This window comes from Pteropus alecto, unplaced genomic scaffold, assembly GCF_000325575.1.
Source record: "Pteropus alecto unplaced genomic scaffold, ASM32557v1 scaffold220, whole genome shotgun sequence".
Classification (NCBI taxonomy): Eukaryota; Metazoa; Chordata; class Mammalia; order Chiroptera; family Pteropodidae; genus Pteropus; species Pteropus alecto.
This window is the reverse complement of record NW_006430043.1, coordinates 2977251-3000728: the sequence shown is the minus strand read 5'-3', so window position 1 is coordinate 3000728 and position 23478 is coordinate 2977251. Positions and strand designations below refer to the sequence as shown.

General features: G+C 35.6%; 1 protein-coding gene across 5 annotated transcripts in view; it reads right to left on the bottom strand.

Moving 5' to 3' along the window:
• Window positions 1–23478, bottom strand: part of TFCP2 (transcription factor CP2) — a 46767-nt gene that overhangs the window by 12596 nt on the left and 10693 nt on the right. For all 5 annotated transcript variants that reach the window (XM_025045513.1, XM_015588542.2, XM_025045501.1 and 2 more), the window contains 6 exons: window positions 7703–7854; window positions 5954–6030; window positions 4928–5033; window positions 2192–2298; window positions 1034–1186; window positions 73–183 (listed from right to left, as the gene is read on the bottom strand). In XM_025045513.1, coding sequence (XP_024901281.1) covers window positions 73–183; window positions 1034–1186; window positions 2192–2298; window positions 4928–5033; window positions 5954–6030; window positions 7703–7854 — 706 coding nt within the window. The remainder of the gene's footprint in view (window positions 1–72; window positions 184–1033; window positions 1187–2191; window positions 2299–4927; window positions 5034–5953; window positions 6031–7702; window positions 7855–23478) is intronic.

Sequence of the window (23478 nt, the reverse complement as noted above, 5' to 3'; positions counted from 1 at the left end):
AACAAAACGATTGGATTTTTCTTAAGAGTTAGAAGTATTGATAGAAATTGTCACCAAAAATAATCCCTTTACCTCTGTGAGTATAGTTGTCTCATATGAAGGTTGATATTTCTCCTTTTCATGAGGTGTTCGCTTCTCCATTTTCTCTCTATCTGTTTTTTGCTTTCTGTCTGCACCCTTGGGCTGAAATGAGACATACTTTGTTTTAAACTCAAGTACTCATCCTTTGACCCAACAACATTACTTCTAAAAACTTAGTTACATGTGAAACAAAGATGTACAATGATGTAAAGGCTAGATGAATCACTGTATCTAAGTCTGAAAGTAGGAAATTTAAATGTTTGATGGAGTTGGAAAAGAATAACAGATCTATAGATAGAGACATGGAAAGATCTCTAAAGCACGTAATTCATTTAAAAAGCAAGCCTCAAAACAGTTCAAACAATATAATCCCATTAATGTCTGAAAAGAAAATATGTGTATATCTACGTACATGTGTATATGAAACACAGAAGGGAACTAGAAGGATACCTACTAAATTATAACAGTGGTTACCTCCGGGGAGAGGTTGGGGAGTCAGGGTGAGAGTGGTAGAGGGAGACTTCAAGGTCGTATTCTGAATACTTTTATGTTAATGAATCTTTTGCAATGAGAACGTATTTATCCATGTGTTAAAAATAAAGGACAAAAAGATCGAGTATGAACGTAACCAAGACTGTCAACTTTTCATAATTTTTGTCAGCTTTTATAAGAGTTTGTAACCAATAAGCTTTAAAAGCATTCAATGAAATTTCACAGTTTTGTTTTTTGGTTTTTTTGCTTCTAGATCCCTCTTCATGTTCTCTTTCTCTCATGCCCATCCCTGTTTAAATTTCTTTACCAGGCATCTCGGAAATTATTTCAATGATTGTAGCTTAAACTGAGTTTTCATAGTTTTTGAAAAAAGACAAGTTGGCTTTCTGACTAGTGACTAATGTTACAACTGAAAGATAAGGAAAAGCGTTCCAAGGGCCAACACAATGCCCAGGAATACCTTGAAGACTTTGATCTGGCAGCTGGCTGAGTGTAAGTGCTCAGTATATTCCCCATTCTCATTCTCCTTGAAGGTATCGATTTGTACTCGGAATGGCACTCCCTTTTCTCCACCATGTTTCCTCATGGTGAACTCTGTGCTAATACAGTGCACCTGAAGAGAATATAACAACTCGGTTTCAGTACTGCTAGCTAGCCAAACCAGTCAGTAACATTTTTTGAGCAACTACTAACAGCAAAACCTTTAAAAAGCATTATGAGCACCTACAAAAAACTTACACTCTCTTTTTGATCTTGAAGGATTTATACTCTTATGGAGGAAATGATGAAAACTTAAATGATTTACAAATGCAAACAAAAGCTACTGTAAGGAATTAAATTCATTAACTGCATCAGAGAATTCAGAGTTAACATAAAGAGAAATGATTTCTATTAGTAAAAGTTTCTAGGACTTTTAGGTAGATTTTAGAAAGCGGGGACAATATCCATGCTGGGAAAATAGTAAATATGGAAGTTCACAGGCAATAGGGGAAAAATGGTTTACTCAGCTACTGCGTAAAGTCTAAGACATTGCTGAATATGAATGGTGGAAACTCGATCGACCAAATACTACCTTTGGTAAGTTATTAACTTCTTTAGGCCTCAAGGACTATTCTTAATCCACAAGATTATTATCAAAAGTCTTAAATAAAAACATGCATACAAAGTGTTTACTTAATACAGTGACTATTTCATGGGAAGTACGCAATGAACGGTTAACTATCATTATGACAAAAATTTTCAAGAAATCTACTCAAAGGACATAATCAGATATGCAAAACAAATTTAAAGTATAAAGATGTTCAAAATAAGTTTATGAATAATTGTGAAAAATTCAGACAATCTCAATGCTAAATAATTGTTAGGTAAGTTATGTTACATAAAGAATAAAACATGCAGCCATTAGCAAGCATTTTGGGGACAAATAAATAAATTAGGAAAATTAGAAGAACAATTCAGAAACTCCTCATTGCTCTTAGGCACATGTTGAAGAATCTGCTCTTGATAATCAGACTGGAACTCTGTAAAGATTTCCAATTCAACATGTTTTATTCTTTAAGAAACAAACTGGCAGTAAGAGATACTCTTCAAAACTGGAACCCCGTCTGCAATGCCTTACCTGAATAAACACAGATGTCCTCTTTGCAGGGTCCCACAGGAACTCCACTGTATTTAGCTGGTTTGGATTGGCCCTAGGATCGATTATACCCACAGACATTGGGATATCTGAGAAACAAATGGTAATCATTGAACAATTCTGAGTGCTACTGGGTTTAAATAAGAAAGCACTGATTCTTACACAGGTATTACTGGTCCCTAGTAATCAGGGTTTTTGTGTGAACCTCTTTTTGCCAGTGAAGAAGGTTTGAACAGCACATAAAATTGACCTAAGTACTTTCCTTCTGAGTATCTTTAAAAAGTTTTTAAAGTAAGACAATTTAGAAGCAGTTTCTTTTTAATTGGCCAAAATTCAACTTAAAGATAACTTTAGTCTACACATTAGCTCGTGTCATGAAAATTTTAACTTATAATCTGTTTCACTTACAGTTTTAAAAGTAGTGGTACTACTAGACATATAGTAAGAGCACTGCTACAGATTAAGCAGAGTGAATAAAGGCAGAAAGCATTGTAAAGACTGATGCTGACTTATGAAGTCATCAACTCATCTTTTAACAGAGTGACACATCTTATACTCGAGAGGTAAGCAAAAATGTGCTTTAGTAGAACTTTGCTTTCCATTTCATATAGCATATATTCAAATATCATTCCCTGTCTACTTCTATTAATATTCAAACTAGGAGATAAGGCCAAGCTGATATTTATTACTATAACTATACTACTGTTTAAGTATCAATGATTCAAACAAGAAAGCATTAAGTGGGTCCCACTACTCCACAATGTTAGTTGTGTTGGGTTCACCCTAAAGCTAATTTATCAAATGAATATCAGGATATCTAAGAGAACCAGTGTTTTCTCAGGTAAAACTAACAGTACTTAGATTTGTTTAACTATATTTACCAATAGGAGGTAATAACCAATAAGAGGTCAAAGACACAAACGCTGGGATTATAAGTATGTTCATGAAGAGAGACAGTATGTGTTTCTAAAGATCCTTCCCTTATATCCCATGATTTAAGAAAAACAAATTCTACTCTGTAGTGAAGTAGTGAAGTAGGAAAAACTTAACTGTAAACCAAGAGACACAGATTCTAATCCCAGGTGTCCTACTTTAGGTTAAGACAAACCACTAATCTAGGTCAGGTATTAGTAAGACAAAGGAACTTGTGAAATTTAGGGAAAAAAACCTGTCCCCTTTTACGTACTTACCCCAACAAAATATCAGACCCTGAATAGCCAAAACAATCTTGAAAAATAAGAAAATTGGAGGTCTCATATTTCCTGATTTCAAAACTTATTACAAAATTACAGTATCAAAACAGTGTGGTATTTGTCATAAAGATAGACTAATGGACAAAAGGTACAAAAACAAAGAGCCCAGAAACAAACCCTCGCATATATGGTGAAATGATTTTAGACAAGGGTGCCAAGACCATTCAACAGGAAAGGATAATCTTTTCAACAAGTGGATATCCACATGCAAGGAATGAAGCTAGACCCCTTACTTTATACCATATATAAAAATTAACTAAACATCTAATATCAGACCTAAAACTCTTAGAAAACATACCAGGAAAAGCTTCATGACACCGGATTTTGCAATGATTTCTTAGATGTGACAATAAACACAAAGGCAATAAAAAAAAAATAGATATTGTAGACTACATCAAAATTTAAAACTTTTGTGCATCAAAGAACACTATCAACATAGTTGAAAAAGACAACCCACGCAGAATGGAAGAAAATACTGCAAATAGTATATCTGATATGGGGTTAATATACAGAATTTATAAGGAAATCCTACAACTCATAAACAACAAAAAACAAAAATAATCCAACATAAAAACACGAGATTCAAAAATGGGCAAAGGACTTGAATACACATTTCTCCAAAGATATGGCCGATAAGCACATTAAAAGATGCCAGACATCACTAATTACTAGAGAAATGTATATCAAAACCACAATGAGATACCGTTTCTTTACCATTAAGATTGCTACTATCAAAAACTAGAAAATAACAAATGTTGTTGAGGAGATAGAGTAATTAGAACCTTGTGCAATTCTGAAGGAATGTAAAATGTGCAGTTGTTGTGGAAAACAGTATGGTGGTTCCTCAAAAAATTATAAATAGAACTACCGTATTATCTAGCAATTCCACTTCCAGTATGTACCGAAAAGAACTGAATAAGTATTTGTACACTCATGTTGATAGCAGCATTATTTACAATAGCCAAAAGGTGGAATCAACCCAACTGTCCATTGAGAGATGAATGGATAAACAAAATCTGATATCCAAATACAATGGAATATTATTCAGCCATGAAAAGGAAGGAAATTCTGACACTACATGAATGAACCTTGAGGATTATGCTAAGTGAAATAAGCCAATCACAAAAAGACAAATACTGGATAATTTCACTTGCTAAAAATGATTAAAATGGTAAATTTTGTTATATATATTTTACCACAACTAAATTAAAAAAACAAAAATAAAACCAAAATCACTCTGAAGTAATGGATGCAATTGTTATGGAATTGAAGTGTCTACACTTCCAACTTTAATTTTGATACCGTCATACTGATAATTTTTTATGTTTAGTCAATAACCACTTCCAAGTTCATGCTAATTGAGCCCCTGAAACATTTTGAATCAAGGTAAACATTAAAGTAAAGAAAACCAATTCTCAGACCATGGTTATAGGTATTTCCTGAGCAACAGATTCTCTTAACTCACCTATGTCAAGAATTCTATCTCCAGGTCGGTTCCACCTCCAGCCCTCCAGCTGCTGGTGTTCAGTATATTGTAGCCGTCTGTCATGGAACACTACACGGAATATACTCTAAAAGGAAACAACAAAATCAAATCATAATAGGATTCCTTAAAAAAAAAAAAATCAGTGCTGACACACATCTGAAACTAATATTCTGTTAACTATATTTTAATAAAAATCTTTTTTAAAAAATCTGTTGACAAAAGAGTCACCCCCAGTTTCTAGACACAACTTAAAATTATTTTTCTTACGATCTGTTTCACTCAAATGCCATATCATACTAAGCTCTATTTCAAGGTAATTTTATAACTGCTCAGATATACTCTTTATGATTAACTGGTACCGTATTTAAAATTTGGCTTAAACATCAGGCCTGATGGTAACTAGGCATAAAGGACTCCCATTGGATGTATTTCTACATACCTCTATTGTTAGTTACCATATAATATTTGGCTTGGCTCTTCACCAAGTCCCTTGCTTGCTAACCCAACATATAAACTGTTTCCATCAACTTTCCTTTTGTCATTCTTACTTTGAGGAGGTACCTATCAATATCCTAACACTTTTACAGCTGCTGACCAATTTCTGTCTCAATTGTGCTGTGAATTCATTACTGTCAGTCTAGACGAAGAAAACTACTATTCACCAAGAGTAGATTCTGTTTTCCTTGCTACTAGACCAATTATCCAAAGAGACAGTGGAGCATCTCTAAAGATTTCAAGGAAGTTACTTTATTCTACCTGAAAGAACTTCACAGAGCCAGGAGACTACCCTGACATGGAGCGGTAAGCCTTCATTTCTGCAGCTCTGAAAAATCCATGTGAAGAGGGGGGATCACTCTGACCCCAAAGAATTAATACAACGGTTTATCACTGTCAGCAAATTGTAGCAGGCAAGAGATATCACCAAACCCTTTATGGAAGCAAAAGAATATTACAAAGGGTCAGTAAGAGGATGTGCAGAGGAATGATTTACTCATTTTCTTTTACCTTCACCAACTTGCCATTAATTTCTGGAAGTTCTCCAAGTTTCCTATTGTCTAGCATTCGGATTTCGTAAGACTGTCCTACAAGAAAAAGTAACTACATGTTATATTTTTCATAAATTAATTTTGCAGTCTTCAGAAAGAATAAAATTTAGTTGAGAGGAGAGCTTCCACGTGATATGTAGTGATGGCAGTGTGTTGAATTTTAGGAGAGCAGTGTTCTCTGATGATTCTAAGTATGGAGCCACCTTGCTTTGTTAAATGATCTGAGGGGCGTGAGAACTAAGGGGTGTGAGTCCCAGGGAGCAGGGGAATCAGGTGCACATCCAGACTCGCCACTGGCTGATCTGGGCTTCAGGAAGAGACAAGTGTGCAGTGGACCCCACGGCACAAAGGAGGGAGCTGGTGCCTGTGTGCTGTAAGAGGAATGAGAAACCCCTTAGTCCCATGATACCGCGGGCTGTGCTGTGCTTCCCCCTACCCCAAAGGTTTACCTGAAGGTAGATTGAGGGGCCTGGAGGCGAACCCATGTGTTTAGAATCGGCTTGGCGCTGGGTAGCTAGAAAATGGTCCAAGCATGGATGGGTACACCACTGCCCTTGAAATACCATGAGGAGTATCTCTCTTTTGGACAGAATCATGACTTGAAATTACTGAACAATTAAAGGTTCCTTTCTCCAGAATCCCCTATCCCTGAAAAAAGGCATTTTAGCAACCTTTTTAGAGCTATGCATGAAAAATGATGTTAGATTCTGTGCAGAATAAAAGCATACATAAGCCCTGGTCCCTTTTCTCAGGAGTTCAGTGTAGCTGGAAGCCAAACTACTCCCTCACCTTTTCAAGTTTCTTAATCTTTGCCTCACTTGCCTCATCATCTATAAAAAGGGAATAATATTGAATAATCCATCTTGTAGGGTTGAGAGGATTAAATGCCTTAATACATATTGAGCACATTAAACCATGCCGAGCACTTAATGACTCAATGTATATCAGCTGTCATCATCATAATTGCTATATTGCCGGCATCATCTAGAAGTGACACATTGTAGAAAGTGGTTTTCAAATAACTTAAAGATAAAGTAAAATACAGTAAAAACTCTATGTTAGAAGAGTAGAGACAGAATCTTATGAAAGTTCGTAGCCCCCACTTATCTTGCTTACAAGTTTATGACAGCTGTTAAACGCAGGAGCTTTCATAAATGGCTTTAGAGGCAAAAAAAAAAAAAAAAAAGAAAAAGAAAAAGAAAATTCAGTTGGTTGAATATATAAGAGTATTATGTTTGTTATCAGTATTAGTAATAACAACTATAATCTTTTACTTTATGCTAGGCACAGTGCTAAGTGTTTTCATATGTTATATCATTTAACTGATACAACTCTAAGGTATTATTAATCCCATTCTTACAGATAAGGAATCCCATTCTTACATAAAGAATTTAAACAACTTGTCCAAGGCCACACAACTGGTAAATAATAACGCTGGGTAGGGTACTACCTCTCAGACTAAAATCAATGAGGATGTCCAGGGAACATGGATTACAAAAAGAGGGATGAGAACTAAAAATGGGCAGATAGATTTTTTTTAAAAAAGCCAGAATATATATCAAATATGAGATAAAACTCAAATCTCTGAAGTAAGCCTTTGATTTCTGACAGGTCACACTAGAAAGATGCACTTTTTACATAAAGTATACCTAAATATCATGAATCCAGCAGGTCTGCAATACTACTAACAAATAAAGACGCATCTAACCTTGATTGAGATATGTCAGGGTTTCATCGTGGAGTTTCACTGCTGGAGAGGTGGCAGCACAAAGCACATATTGAAAAGGTAAGATTTTATTCTCATTATCAGAAGGTAAACTTGACTCTTCTTGCTTAAAAATAGGTAATGCGAGAACATCACTAAAAAAAAATAAATGCCTTTTGTTAACGTTTGACAATGGTGTGAGAGCAGATTTATTATTGAAACGATTGCAATTTGCTTTGGAAAACCATAAACATTACTCGCTTTGGTAGAGTTTCTTTCCAACTATTCAGTTCAGATCACCTGCTGTGATATCCCCCTGACAACAAAGTGGGCAATGGCACATAATCACTGCTAAAACCACCGAAGTGTCCAAAAAGAGCAGTTCTAGGAAACAAACAGGTGTTCCTAAAAGGGCTCTGAAAATTTTATGTAGAGTTCCAAAATCTCAATTTAGGACACTCAGTAATGTATTTGTTTTCAGAAGGACACCGACTGCATTTTCTTTATGAAGCAGTCCTTCCTTATCCACAGTTTTGCCATGGTTTCAGTCACCCATAGTCAGAAAATATTAAATGGAAAATTCCAACAATAAACAATTCATAAGTTTTAAGTTACACACTATTCTGAATAGTATGATGAACTCTCCAGCTGTCCTGCTCAATCCAACCAGGGACATGAATCATCCCTTTGTCCAGCATATCCACATTGTATAGCCATATATATCAGTTACCAAATATTTTTTTTTGGGGGGGGGAGCTCACCCATATGCACATATTCACATAACTTTTGAGAGACTTTGTTGCCATACCATTCTTAAGTACATCACATCTGATGATATTTTGAAAGATTCATGAAGATTACTAGGAATCAAGGCAAATATGATTTTGCAACACAGCAACAGCTCAACCTTTAGGAATTAGGGTGTTTTTTCTTTTGCAAATGTCAGTGCCTAGCAAGGTTAGTATTCAGCAAGTTTCTAGTCTCCATATAATGTAGAATTACACCTAACCTCTCATGACTAAGCAAAGGACTATCATTTAAGGCTGGAATTCTAAAGTGATTCTAAAGTTACCCCTAAAATTAACTCAGAATAGTACAGCCAAAGCAAATGCACAAAACTGTATTTTCTCATCAGAGATTTTAAGATCTAAAAACCTCAAATATATCTGAATTACTCATGTTCTTAGTACACTGCATTTCTTTTATTCTGCTGTGGGAACAAGAGTACCATTCAGTTCCACATTCCTAGAGGTGGAGGCTAAAAGTCACATTGGTAACTACAGTTCAAGGCCTCTGCTTTTACAAAATAATAAGAAACAAATTCAGCAAGAAACAATTGTGAAAATATAGAAGTCTGCTCCTTCTCAGAGATAAACTGAATGCAGAGTAGGAAAACCCACTGTAAGTGGTTGCTACCAATGTATAATTTAGCATTTTATTATATTCTCCGATTGCTTCATGTCTGAGATGCTGAAAGGGAAAACAGAATTGAGGTTTTCAAAGATTAACTTGTGCCAATCTCACATTATCTGAGATAAAGAAAAAGGGGGGAGGTATCTAAAGAGATTAAGATGACAAGCTCAATCAACTCAGAATTAGAAGGACAAGCATAAGAAAAATACATATAAAAGGAAAGAAACTTTTTAAAGTGACATATACATATATATATATATAAAAGAAGCAAGCCTGAACTGAAGCCCATAACATGCTGACACTTGCAAAAAAGGTACAGAAGGCATCGGTCCACTCTTTGATGTAAACAGCATATTACTAATTAATATAAAGCAGAGACAGAAGAACATCTCAATTCCTGTTTTTCTTCTATCTTTTCTGTAAAGAAAACCACCTTGAGAACAGAAAGAGAAAATCAAATATGGGAGAAGTAGATTAATGACCAAGATAAATAAGGAGACTTTCAAAAAGTGCCTGGAATGAAATTATATACCAGGAGAATTAAAGAATGTGCAGATGAGATCCATGAGTGACATTCTGTAAAGAGACAAATCTCATGATTCTGATAATGCCAAATATCACATTAGCTTTTCATGTCTGTAGTAGCAATTTTCAAAATGAGGAGAGTATATTCTCCATATCTTACACCAGAGTGACCTGACATGAAATCTGGGCAAGACTGTAGAACAGGTTATTAAAAGAATAGTCTACGATCCCAGACAAGCAAAAACTAAGGAGTTCGCAACCATTAAACTGGCCTTACAAGAAATGTTAGTCTTCTTTATGCAGAAAAAAAAGGCCATAACCAGAAATAAGAAAATACAGGAAAGAAATAATTCTCACCAGTAAAGGCAAATATACAAGAATCACAGTGAATCAACCACTTAAAAAGCTAATATAAAGGTTAAAGATGATAGTAGCAAAATTAAGTATAACTACAATGACCAATCAGGGGATACACAAATCAAAAAGATATAAAACATGATATCAAAAACATGAAGAATGGAGGGGGAGAGTAAAAAAAAAAAAAAAAAAAGAATAGTTTATGAGTATTTAGGCAGAGCATCGGGGATCACTAGGGGTCATAACCAAACTAACTGATTTTCCTTTTTTTATATGATTTGACCAGGGAATGCTATAAGCATAAATATTTCTGGATTTCAGCAATACATAAAATATCTCTTGACATCCTTGTTCAAGGTGAAAAAGATGAATTTTACAGTAGTTAAGTGGCTTTACAGATAACCATACAACCATATCTAAAGAGTGCAGTTAAGTCTAAAAGGTTTGTGGTATGCCACAGGACCCCAGAGAAACTTGTCCTCTGCAACATTTTTCACAAATAAATAACTTGGATGAGGACAGTGAAGAGGATGATGAATCAAATATCCAAATAATAGGAATCTGGCATGGGAAAGCAACTATCCTACATAATAGAATCAACTTTTAAAGTAATTCTAATTGGCTGGAACAGGAAGCTAAATCTAACAGGATAAGATTTAATAAGGATAAATATAAAGTCATGCACTTAGAACTTAAAACAATAAAATGGCCCACTATATGTGAGAAAGACTAAGGGCGTCAATAAAATCTATTTCTAGGGCATATATATATGAGACAAACAGTGTGATATGTTTGCTAAAAACAGTGGTACCAGGTTTCATTTAAAACAAAGTCTGATGAAGGAAATGACATTCTTCTCTATGCAAATCAGACTACACTTGAATACTATGCTTAGTTCTGAGTGTGGAACTTTAAAAAGAAGACTTTAAAAATCTAAGGAATGAGATAAGAATAAATGAGGGAAACTAACGTCATGTCATTTGAAGAATAAGTAAAGGAAATGAGGATGTTTGTCTTAAACAAAGAACTCTTGCTAGGTATACTCTGTAGATTCAATTACCAGTTCAGGATTCAAAGAGCTGGCCTCTTTAAGATGTCTTCCAAATCAATTCTACGATATATAAAAGGACCTAAATGTTTTGAGCCTGTTAAAGTTTTAGAAGCTGCACTGAGATAGGCCTAGAGATTCCTAGGTATTATTATAAAATACTAACTGGTATATAATACCCTCTAGTAGACAGGAAACATCACTAGCTTACTGCTATTATAGTCTAAAACTTGTTCTACAGCATCTGCTATAAAAGGCAGCAGCCAAATGATAACTATAAAAGTTATCTGTGCCTTTATTATCTGGCTAGACCAACTGGCTTATAAATCTATTTTTTTAAATTTCATTTTTGCCTTTGTGTATTTGCCATGACAAAACAAGACTAATTATAATAAAGGCACAGATAACATCTAGACATTCTAAACCTTCTATATACCAAATCCAAAAGACTCATCACTATAATGTTTTCTAACACAGACAATTCCTAAAAATGGTATTCTTGATTAAAGTCAAGATGTAAAAAGGTTTTCAATTCTTAGTGAAATTCTACATCTTATCACTTGGGCAAGGTGATTCTAATGAACTATATGAACTAGCTAGTAGTAAGTGGAATATAAGTTTCCTGAGATATTGATAACTCCCTTCTTAAAAAGAAAACTTCAATCATTCATTCAAATATTTATTGAGTACCTACTAGTGCCAGAACACTATTCTAAGTACTAAAAACCACACATCAATTTTTTTAAATAAAATAATTTTATTCTCCTTCTTTCCTCTTTGTTTTTTTCCTTTGGTCTTCTATGTTTCAGTAATAGTCAATAAATAATTGGTACATCTTTTTAGTTCTTACTAATTTTTTAACACAAAGTTTACGATATCACTATTCCCCAATCTGTACTCACTTCTCCCTAACCAAGTTATAATTTACTAAGTTCTTTTTCATTTATGCCTAACTTACAGCTAAATAGCTGCTAGACAATTCCTATCTAACCATAACAGGACAAATGCCAAAAGAATTTGGGGAAAAAAATGAAAATAAATAAAACTAGATAATCCAAACGTAGTCTTCAGTTTTACATACAAGAAAAATTGCATGAGATTTCATAACTAGGCTGCTAATGTCTCTTTGGAAGCAAATCTCTAAAGGCGGCCAATGATGATCATTATCTCCTGGTGTTCATATCTTTACGTGGATTCCTTCTACCTTGAATCTGATGAATCTGGGCTAGAAAATTGTTCTAACAAAGACAATGTGGAAGAAATAACCATGTGTCAGTTCTGGCCTAGGGACTAATCTTTATGGATTGTCAGCTTTCACTTTTGTGTTTTGGGAAACCCTGAACTGCCACATAAGAAGCCTGGCTACCCTGCTGGAGAGACCACATGGAGTGGCAACATGGAGAGGGAGAGGCTCTGAGGCTACATGGAAAGAAAAGGAAAGACAGAGACAGACACAAGTCAGATAGGTAGGTAAGTAGGCAGGCAGGCAGGGAGGCAGGCAGGCAGGCAGACAAACAATCAATCCAACCATCCCAGTATCCCACAGAGCCCAGCTATGGACATGTGAATGAGATCTCTTGAATGTTTCAGCCCATGTCTCCAGACGACTACAGGCTCAGCTGATACCACATAAAGTAGATCTGTACAATCAATCTATAGATTCATAAGAATTGAAAAACTGTTGTTTCAAGCCACTACATTTTAGGAGTGGTTCGTTAAGTAATAAGAGGAATAGGTTGGTCCCTGTCCCAATGTTTCTAAATAATTCTTTACAATAAAACTTAATAGTACTAGTAAATGAGTAAAGGAAGATATTAAATCATCCTTAAATACTAATTCATCCTGACTTAAAATTAGAAAAAAAAGCTCACAGAGAAAAAATAAAAGGGTACATACAGTCCAACAGCCACCGTATAGTATTTGAGGAAAAATAAACAACAAAGCATGTAACTATCTCAGAATACAGTATGACAATTCTCTACTTACATTACCTTTTAAAACAGCAAGTTGATGCTACAAAAACTACACTGCCAATAAAACATTTATTTTCACTCCTCGGGTAAAGAAACAATAGGAAAGAATTTGAACAATATGAGCAGATCCAAAGAATAAGCAACTGGGTAAAAAACAAACAAAAAATTGTGAGAAAGAGAAAATAAATGTGCATAATGATGTCTAGACCATTAAGGAAATGATAAGACAACATTTCGCCCACCTTTTCACAGGTTCTAGCCCTATGGCTTTCAAACTTCGTTGAATACCATTCATAGAAAGTAGTAAGTCATTTTTATATTAAGGCCCAGTATACACACACACAAATATTTATGTATCTACAGAACTGAAACAAGTTTCAAAAATAATACTTATTAATTTTGGTATTTTCTATTTGACCTCGTTTCCTAAAATGCTGACCACTACCTACAGTTTGAAAAACACTGCTCTAGTCTTTCCTTTAGAATTTTGCAATAAATTAAACCAAGTTTATTTACAGTCCTTTTACGTTATTCAAAAAACAACACAATAAAAGGCAAATCTTCCACATCAGACTGTAATTTAGCTACTTAAGAACAGGGATGTTATCTATTTTGATAAAGAAATATAGACTCACACAGAGTAAACACAGCCGGTACTCATCTTTATTGGGTCCCTTCTGGCTCTTTCATTTTTAAAATCATGTAGTACAGAATTCTCCATTGCAAAGCAACAAACAATGCTGCTAAATCTAACAGCCAACATATTCATACTGAAAACTATCTTTAAAACTGCAATCCAAATTCTGCTTTTTAAGTCAGACTATATTTGGCATTAAAACACTTTAAGCCATCTTCTGCTGCACTTGATTGCATTACTAAATTTAAAGGGCTAAGGTCTGTAAGAAAGGCATGTAAATATCAGGGGCTCTCAACTGTGGCTGCATATTATGAATCACCTGGGGAGCTTTTAAAAATCCCTTCCAGGCCATATCCCATGCCAATTAAACCAGAACTGGGAGGAAAAGATTGGTGAACTTAATTACTCAGTGTTGTTGGTTTTTTAAAAGATTTTTATTAAAATATAGCTGACATACAATACTGTTTTAGTTACAGGTGTACACCATAGTTATTCAACATTTATATACCTAAAGAAGTGATCACCATATGTCCAGCAACTATCTGACACCATACAACACTATTATATTATTGATTATATTCTTTATGCTGTATACCACATCCCCATGACTTGTTTTACACCTGGAAATCTGAACTTACTCCTTCACCTTTTCTCCTCCTTTTTAAAAATTTTTCAATTATAATTGACATTCAATATTATTTTATATTCACTTCAAGTGTACAGCATAGTGGTTAGACATTTATATAATTTACAAAATGATCTCCCTGAGTAGTCTAGTACTCACCTGGCACTATACATAATTATTACCATATTATTGACTATATTTCCTATGCTTTACTCCCCAGATATCAGGTCATCTGACAGTCTTTCTTTTGGAATAATGTTTCTGGAACTGTTTTCTAGATCTCAATATGGGCTTAATGTTCTTTAAGCACTTTAAGAAGTGCTTTTAGGTATAAACCATTCTATATCTTCAGCACACTTATGAGACCAGAAGTTTGAATAGTTGTTATTATGCACATCTCAAAGTTTACCAAAAAATGAAGCTAATTCCCCCTACCACTACCACTCCCAAGTCTTTGAATCTCTCTCATTTCTACTGTGCTGATTTGACAATTCACTTATTTACTTCTATAAGCAACATGTTTCTTATTTTCCTTTAGCTTAGAAAGTCACTAAAAACTTCTAATTTCAAATCTGTCTGCGAGCTTTACTTATTTGGGAAGGGAAAAAATATCTGACTAATGTCAGACACTTCCAGAGAGCTTGTAAGATAATAAAAGTTTAATCAAAGAAATCTGAATCAGCAAAGCCTACCTCAGGAGATTTGCCAGATATAGGCCTGCTTTCTCAGTTTTTTTCCTACGTTACAGGATTAGCTCTTACCAGCCTACAAATCTCGTTAAAACACTGCTAATTGAAAACATCACCTGTGGTATCATTAGTACCAGGCTCTTTTATTAAATTTCTGAAATCACTGACTCTTCCATTTTTGGCAAGGTGACTAATGGCAAAATGCAATAATATTCATGGGTTATATATTCCAAGAACTCTGACAATTTTGATATAGAAAGTAGAACTCCCATTTCAGTATTCAAAGATCTGACATCTACCATCATAGTATGACCTAATTGGGAAAACAACTACAATTTTTTGTTTTTGTTTTCCTATGACTAAAGGAAAGCACACTTAGCCCCTCATAGTGCTGAGCCTCAATGCTGCTTTTCAGGTCCAAAATGTCTGAAAGTTCATTCTTTCTTTCTTTCTTTCTTTTTTTGCAGTTAGGCTCCTTTCTCTCTTCACTGGCTAGAACTATCACTCACCACGTCCTTGGGGTTCCCCTGCCTTGCCTATTCCATCCACACTACCAAACCAAGCTTCAAAGCCATACAATCTCCCTAGTCCCAGTTCCTCCCTTCAGTGAAAGACAAGCAGACATTTTCCTGTTTTTTTAAGGCTTTAACTGATAATAACTTTTAGAAAAACTCTAAGAGTACCAGAACACTAGTCCTATGAAATGGTAAAAAGGTTTTAGCTATCCTTCTTTCCCCATCATGCTCACAGTGGTAGGGCTTATACAAATTATTCTCCTTCAGACCACACCTTTGATGAGAAAAAACCTTTCTTCTAAAACAGCCAACATATTCCATAGAGAAGTCCCCAATTAGACCTGATGATGCAATCAAAGTAGAACTGTTATTTGCTCCCTTTCTTTCATAGATAGAGAATTAATTTACACTTCTAAGACTATGCAGAGCAGAAAATAACTAGAGTTCACAGAGCTTCAACCCTTTTCAAGAATGATTACTAGCTTTTTATCATTATCCTCAAATCAGCACCCAGAGTAGCCTTTAAAAATGTAAATCTAAAATGTCACTACTTTGTTTACAATGCTTCAGGGGCTTCCCAATAAAAACATGATAAAGAGCTAGCTGCTCAACAGGGCTCTCAAGATCCTTCCAAACTGGACATGGCTTACTTTTTCAGTCTCATCTCTCATTATACTTCCTTTTCTCTTTTTCTTTTTTAAAAGTTCCAGCCGAAAAACTGCAGTTCCTTTTTCTTTGCTCTCCTCTCCCCGACTCCTACTCAACTACTACCATTTATTTTTTTAACTCGCATTTAATCCATACAACCATGCTGTGGCGTATTAGGAATTATCCCTCCTCATTTGCCAGTTGAAGAAACTGAGGCTCAAGTAATTTGAAATATTCAATAATTTGCTCAAGGTTACACAGCTAGTAAACAGTAGATATAAATCCAAGTTTATTCATCCATTCATTCAATAAATATTTTGTGAGCACTTATGTGCCTGGCATTGTTTAGAGCAGTGTAGAAACAGTAAACAAACAAATTTTATCCAAGTTTTATCCTTCTTTAATGTTACTCAATGGCTGGCATAAAGCAGCACCTGTTCAAAACATACCTGGGGGGGAAAATCTAATCAAAAGCTCCTGTTCAATGCTCCAAAGATATTTCTAAAGGTGGTGCATGCCAACACTTGCACAGGAATATTTGTGCAAGTCATACTCATAGAATGATAGTATCAATTAACTAATTCACTAAAAGGACACAAAGATTTTGCAATGATTGATTCCCCCCACCCCCCGACCCAGAAGCTAAATTTCCAGAATTCTGCCTGGCTGCTTTTTTCATCATTCAGGTCTCTGGTAAAATTTTCATGTCTACAGAGAGACGTTCATGGTCACTCTACCAAAAGTCAATCCTATATATTTTCATCATAAACTTCTCTCTGAGATTTCCTTGTTTGTCTACCTATCTATCTACTCCCATAGGAATGCAAGCTCCTGTTTAAATAAATAATTAAAATAAATAATAATATGCCCATTCGCAGATCTCAGTCTTTATAATTAGGCTACTCAGAAAACATGATTGGGTTACACCTGTGGATAAATAGTTCAGAAAATGCTGCTATCATTTATTATGAAATCTGTATTGAGCACTTGGCTAGTACAACTCCTGGGCAGAGCTCCTGAGTATTTCCATGTTACTTGTAATTGTCTGTCCACCTACATTTTAATTAATTAAACCTCTCATACAACACTTTTAAGCATCTGCCAGTACCAAACCTACAAACCTACCTATCTACCCTTGAAACCATCTTCTCTTTTGCTCCTGACACAATGAAGGCAAACCTCTTCCTTCTAAGAAAGGCTGATTCTTACCCAGGGACTTGGAATTCCCATGAACTTTATTCCCTTGACTGTCCTAATGCATGTACTAACAAATCTCCCTTTTATTTGATTATACTCATTAGCATATAACCACATTTGAGTATCTCTCGTCTCTAAAAAAAAAATCTTCCCATATTCCCCTTCAACTACTGCTGCATTTCTCTGTACCTTCCATCACAAAAGTCTCTATACATATACATAGAGTCTACATTTCCTTATCTCTGGATTCATTCATTCCTCAAACCACGACAGGCTTTCTCTCTACTACTCCATAAAAGTATTTAACATGATCACGATAACTTCCATGTAACCAAACCTGACCGTCGCTTCTCAGGGCTCATCTTACTTCGACTCTCAGCAACTGAAACTCCTATATCCACCACTCTTCTCGGGCCTCCTGAATATCCTTTCCTGATATTCTTCCTACCTTGCAGCATCTCAACTCCCCTGTGGCAACCCCTCTTCCTCTATAAAACCTCAAGACTTGATTTTGGCTCTTCTCTTTCTATACTCCCAGATTATCTCATTAATTCCGATTCATTTAAATATCACTGTATTCTGATGACTCCCAAACATATCTACTAGATCCAGACTTCTATTTTGAACTCCAGATTTGCACATTTAAATACCTACCTAACCTTGCCTCTTTGATGTCTCTCAGGGAATGTAAATGGACCAGGTCCAAAAGAGAACTCTTGATCCGGCTCCAAATCCATCTGGCCTACCCCATGCCCCACCGCCCTTGTATTGGATGGCAACACAATCTAGCAAAATGCTCAAACTAGAACCTTAGGTGGCATCCTATGTTGATACTGTTCCCTCATGTCTGTTTACAAGTCCCATGAATTTTTATCTACAAAATATATTTTGAGTTCATCTTTTTTTCAGTAACGCATATGAATTAAAAGGACAAGTTCTGGAGTTAAACTACCAGAATTTATACACAGCAATAGTAACATGTAGCATTTATTGAGCATGTACTGTGCCTGACACTGTCCTAATTATTTTACATATGTTAACTTATTTAATCTGCATAAAAACCTCATAAGGTAATGTTGGAAAAATTGGGTTATCTATATGGAAAAAATGGAGTTGGATGCTTACTACCACCCAATAAAAAAATCAACTTAAAAATAATCCATTCTAAGTAGATAAAGACAAGTGTGAAAAATAAAACTGTAAAACTTTTAGAAGACAATATAGGAGAATAAATGCTATGGTTTTATGTTAGGTAGTTAGGCTGAGCGACAGGAACGAAGCCCTAGCTCTGTAACCATAGAAACTTCCCTTGAAGACCTTCCTTAAGGACCTCCCAGAAACGCCTTCCTTTTAGAGTTATAAATTACCCCAAATCTTAGAGCACAAAGGCCACAAAAGCTGCTGGCTAAACCAGCTACAAATGCATGTGCAGAAAGTACTGCCCATAACTTCAGCCTCATTATACCATCATTATAATATCATGACTATGCCTGGAAGTTCATGAATCTAATTATAACAGACTGAATTCTGGGTAAGCGCATGCGCAGTAGGCATAGCGTTATATAGCAGCTAATCGTCAGTCAGTCAAAGTGACCTCACATAGTGATCATCCAGGACCTCTCATCAAGGCCCAAATATAAACAGACCTTCCCATTTCTGCAAGGTTATAGCTATCATGGCTGGAAACCCGCTCCTCCATTTGGGGTGTCCTGTCTTTATCTCTTCAGCTTCCAAATTCCACAGGGCTGCAGGCTTCCCTAGCACAGCCCATCTCCTTCCAAAATGTACTTTCAATAAATCTTACTTTTTCTAAATCTCACCGACCTGTAATTCTTTGCTGCGTCAGCGGGGAAGAACAGAGGGACAACACACAACGCCACCACCCACTGTCTTCCATTGTCCTCCTCTTCCACCCCCACGCCACTGGGGCAACACTGGATTTCACATGGCCCCAGCAGTGACCCTTAGAGTAGGGAAAATTTCTTAGACAAGACATAAAAATCATACATCATAAAGAAAAAGACTGATAAATTATAATGTGCTGAATTAAGAAAGCCAAAGACACACAAAGAGAACTGATGAGCCATAAATAGGGAGAAGATAACTGGCTACACACATAACTGACAAGGATGAGTATCCAAAATGTATTTAAAATTCCTATAAATTAATATGAAAAAAGACCACTCTCCTCCAAAAAAACCACATTTGGATACTTGCTTCTCAGGAGAAACATGAATGGCTAATAAACATACGAAAAGGTGCTCAGACTCACAAGAAATCAGGAAAATTAAAATTAAAACCACAATAAAATCCATATTCGCTAGATTGACAAAAATTAAAAATCCAACTAAAGTGTTGGCTAGGATGCAGAACTACCAAAATACTTAAACTCCAAGTATACCAGGAAAAACAATTAGCATTATCTTGTATGAAGATGCACAAACTACATAATCCAGCAATTCCATTATTCCTACAATACCTCTGCCTGGAATATCTTCTTTTTCAATCTTCGCATGGCCAAATCTTACTCTTCTTTCAGACACCACCTTCGAGAGGCAGAAGTAGTATTTCTAGCACTTTATAAGTGTTTTTGGCATATCAGTTTCTAGCCAGCATCATATCTATCTATATGTGAGTCTTATCTTCTCTACCAAACGGTAAGCAAGCAGAAGACAAGAACGTGTTTGTCTTTTCGTTGCTGTGTACAAGACGTAGCACCTGCATATATATGGGAGCATATGGTAAAAACTCGAAACTATAGAACCAAGCTGTACAAAACCTATCAGGTAGTAGACAGTCAAATATTTGTTGAATGAATGAATAAAGATTTGCTTAGTGACTGAATGAATCAACAAGGGTTTGCTGTGCATATAACACATGAACTAGCAGTGAAAGGCAAAATCAGAACACCAATTTGTGTATCCAAAGTCCCAAATTAACTTCTCTCCCAGATTCTGGCCTGATGATACCTAGTCAGTCAACTATCAGCTACAAATTACTGCAAACAAAGCCGATAAAGGCTAGGAGGAGGTAGAAAAAAGATGGAGGCGGCGGCGGGGAGAATGGGGGACGGTAACAAAGTAAAAGGAAGGAATGACCTTATTGTTGGGTTATACGTCATCTTCCATAAGAATAAGAAGGCAAGAACACTGCAAGAAAGCAAATAAAAATCTATGGACCTTCAGGGAAAAAGACAACGAATAATAGGACAACTTAAAAAGACAAGGAAAGCTAGCCAGCAACAGATTATGAGGGAGACACTTTATTTCTTAAACTTATGCAGTATTTTAGACATATAAAAAGGTTAAAAAAAAAAAAGTATAATGAATGCATATCTGTGTACTTCACTCTACTTTAGAAATAGAGCACTAACAGTTGAAGACCTCTGCATCCTTCCTTCACATTCCCCTCCAGCTCCCAGAGGCAATACTATCCTGATTTTGGAGTTAAACATTCTTACACATTTCTATTTTTACAGCAGTGCCATCTTTTAAAAAGTAGTGGGTAAACTTTGTGGCAAAGAGAGGAATCTCATCTAAATACACTGTCCATTAGAAGAGTCTCAGAATGAAAGGGAAAGTAAAGGAACAGTCAGTAACAACTGACCAACTCTAAGGTGAAGAAAGAATTGAAGATTTGGTGAAGATTTGGAAGATAGGGTGATTGTTGTAGGGGGGAAAAGTGAAAGAAAACAGTACTGAAAAAGAAGCACCACGAAAAAGAACAAGAATTAGTTTTGATGAAGAGAAATAGCTGCCTCATAAACTGCTATACCACTTGCTTTTAAAACAAAATAGAGTGAGCAGTTGAGTTCATTCACTCAACAAATCAGCACAAACTATTTGTTAGGAACTGTTCAAAGACACTAGGGATACAGCAGAGAACAAAACAAAGTCCTTCCCTTCATGGAGCATTTATTCTAGTTGGGGAAAGAAGCAAACAAATGAATAACATATCAGATGCTGGGAAAAAGAATTAAAGCAGAGTGCTGGGGAAGGGAAGGAAGTGCCCGCTATTTTATATGAAGGTGGTTAAAGGAGGCCTCTCTAAAAAAGTGACATCTGAGCAGAAACCTAAAGGAAGTGAAGAATGTAGAAGACTATTTCAAGAAGAGTAACAGCAGATACAAAGCCTTGAGGTAGGAGGGTGTACAGCACTGAAGAGCTATAAGAAGGCCAGGTGTAGCTGGGGCAGAGCAAGCCAGAAGAGTAGATATAGACAAGATGATCAGAGAGGCATTCCATGTGGATCAATGCCAAAACTGAGGCTTATATTCAAAGTGAGATGCAAAATCATTCAAGAGTTTTCAGGAGAAAAGTAACATGACCTGATCTACATTTTAATTAAGGTGATCATATAATTTATCATTCAAACAAGGACAATTTGTTGAGTGAAGGAGGGTGCTGTTAATACTTACTCAGACAAGAACATCAACAAGACCTTAATTTTAAAAGGTTTCTGCATGGAGCCAGCTATAAAGGGTTCCTCAGGCCAAATCTAATACAATACGATCAAAATATATAGTGATAGAAGATTATAACCTATTGTATAATGAATCTATGAAGCTACATTGATAAAATAATAAGAGGGAAAGCTCTTTGAAAGCCAACTAATAAATGTAGAAGGAAAGACATAATTAGAAAATTATCATTTAGCAACCGTAATAAAGATAACTGCTTAGGCCAAAAATCATCAATAAATGCTAAAATCAGTGGGTAAAAGCTGAAAATAAGATATGCACACAGTCTCCAAGTATCTCCCCACAAAACCCTTATTATTTACAAAATGCAAAATAATAAATTTACAATGGAGAAAATTGGCATACACCACCTAAACCAAGCGGTCAAAGTTAACACTGCCAGTAATGGGACCAATCGATAGCATGTGCATCCTAGTATGATACACAGAGAAGAACTCGGCACCACTTCTTAGGTATTACTACCCAAAGTGCATAACCTGAGTCTAACCATGAGGAAACAACAGACAAACTCAAATTGAAGGATACTCTACAAAACAATTGGCCTGTACTCATCAAATTGTCAACGTCATAAAAATACAAAGACAGCTATAGGAACTGTTCGAGATTAAAGGAGACAAAAGATATGACAACTCAAACAACACATAATCTTGGATATTCTTCTGCTATAAAGGACATTATTGGGACAATTGACAAAACGTGATTAAGGTTCATAGATTACAGTATTGTGTTGGTATTCAGCTCCTGATTTTGATCATTGTACTATGATTATATGGAGAATTTCTTGTTTTTTAAAAAATACACACTAAGGTATTTAGATGGTAAGGGGCAACACATCTGCAACTTACTCTTAAACAGTTCAGAAAAAAATAACTATAAGTATTTCGAGAGAAGGAGAAAGATAAAGCAAATATAGTAAAATCTTAACATTTGAGGAATCTGGGTTAAGGGGAGTCACAAATTCTTTGTACTGTTTTTTCAAATCTTCTGTGAGTTTGAAATTATTATTCTTTAAATGAACAAAATACACATTTACAAAGGTTTCTGTGTAGAGAATACACTAGGGGCTGGTAAGTGCAGAGTTAGAAGTAACATTGGACCAATAAAAGGTTATTACAGATTAAGAACAGAGGTCATAGAAGATAGTAAAGTAGGGAGCTCCAGGAATTGGTCCTGTCACCAATTTGGCAAAAAATATTTGAAGCAACTATTTTGGAACTCTGGAATCTAGTCGAACACTTTCAGAACCCAAGGAAATGCCTGCTGAAGAAAGGGCTGTTAAATTTTAGTGAATTTCAGTGTTTGGTATAGTATCTATCATCCTCCAGCTCCCAGTTCTATGGCAGGCAGCTGTGGAGACAGTTGCTCAAAATCCTGTTGCAGCTTGCTGGTGCTATGGTAGGCAATAGGGACTCTGTCCTCCAGAAATCAAAGTTATGTATTTTGATCACTGCTTTAGATTGCTGAGAAGCTGGCACAGAGGCTGGCCATTGTTTGAACCTCCATGGCTAAAATGACTTTCCTCACAGCCAGACAAGGGGATTAAGAAAAAACAGACTCTCCTTTTCTTTTCTTATTGGATCCAGGCATTTAAGGAAATCTCCACTAGCTGGACATGGAGATAACAGAAAAGGCTTCATTCACCAAATACGACAAGCAAAACTCTTTGCAAAAA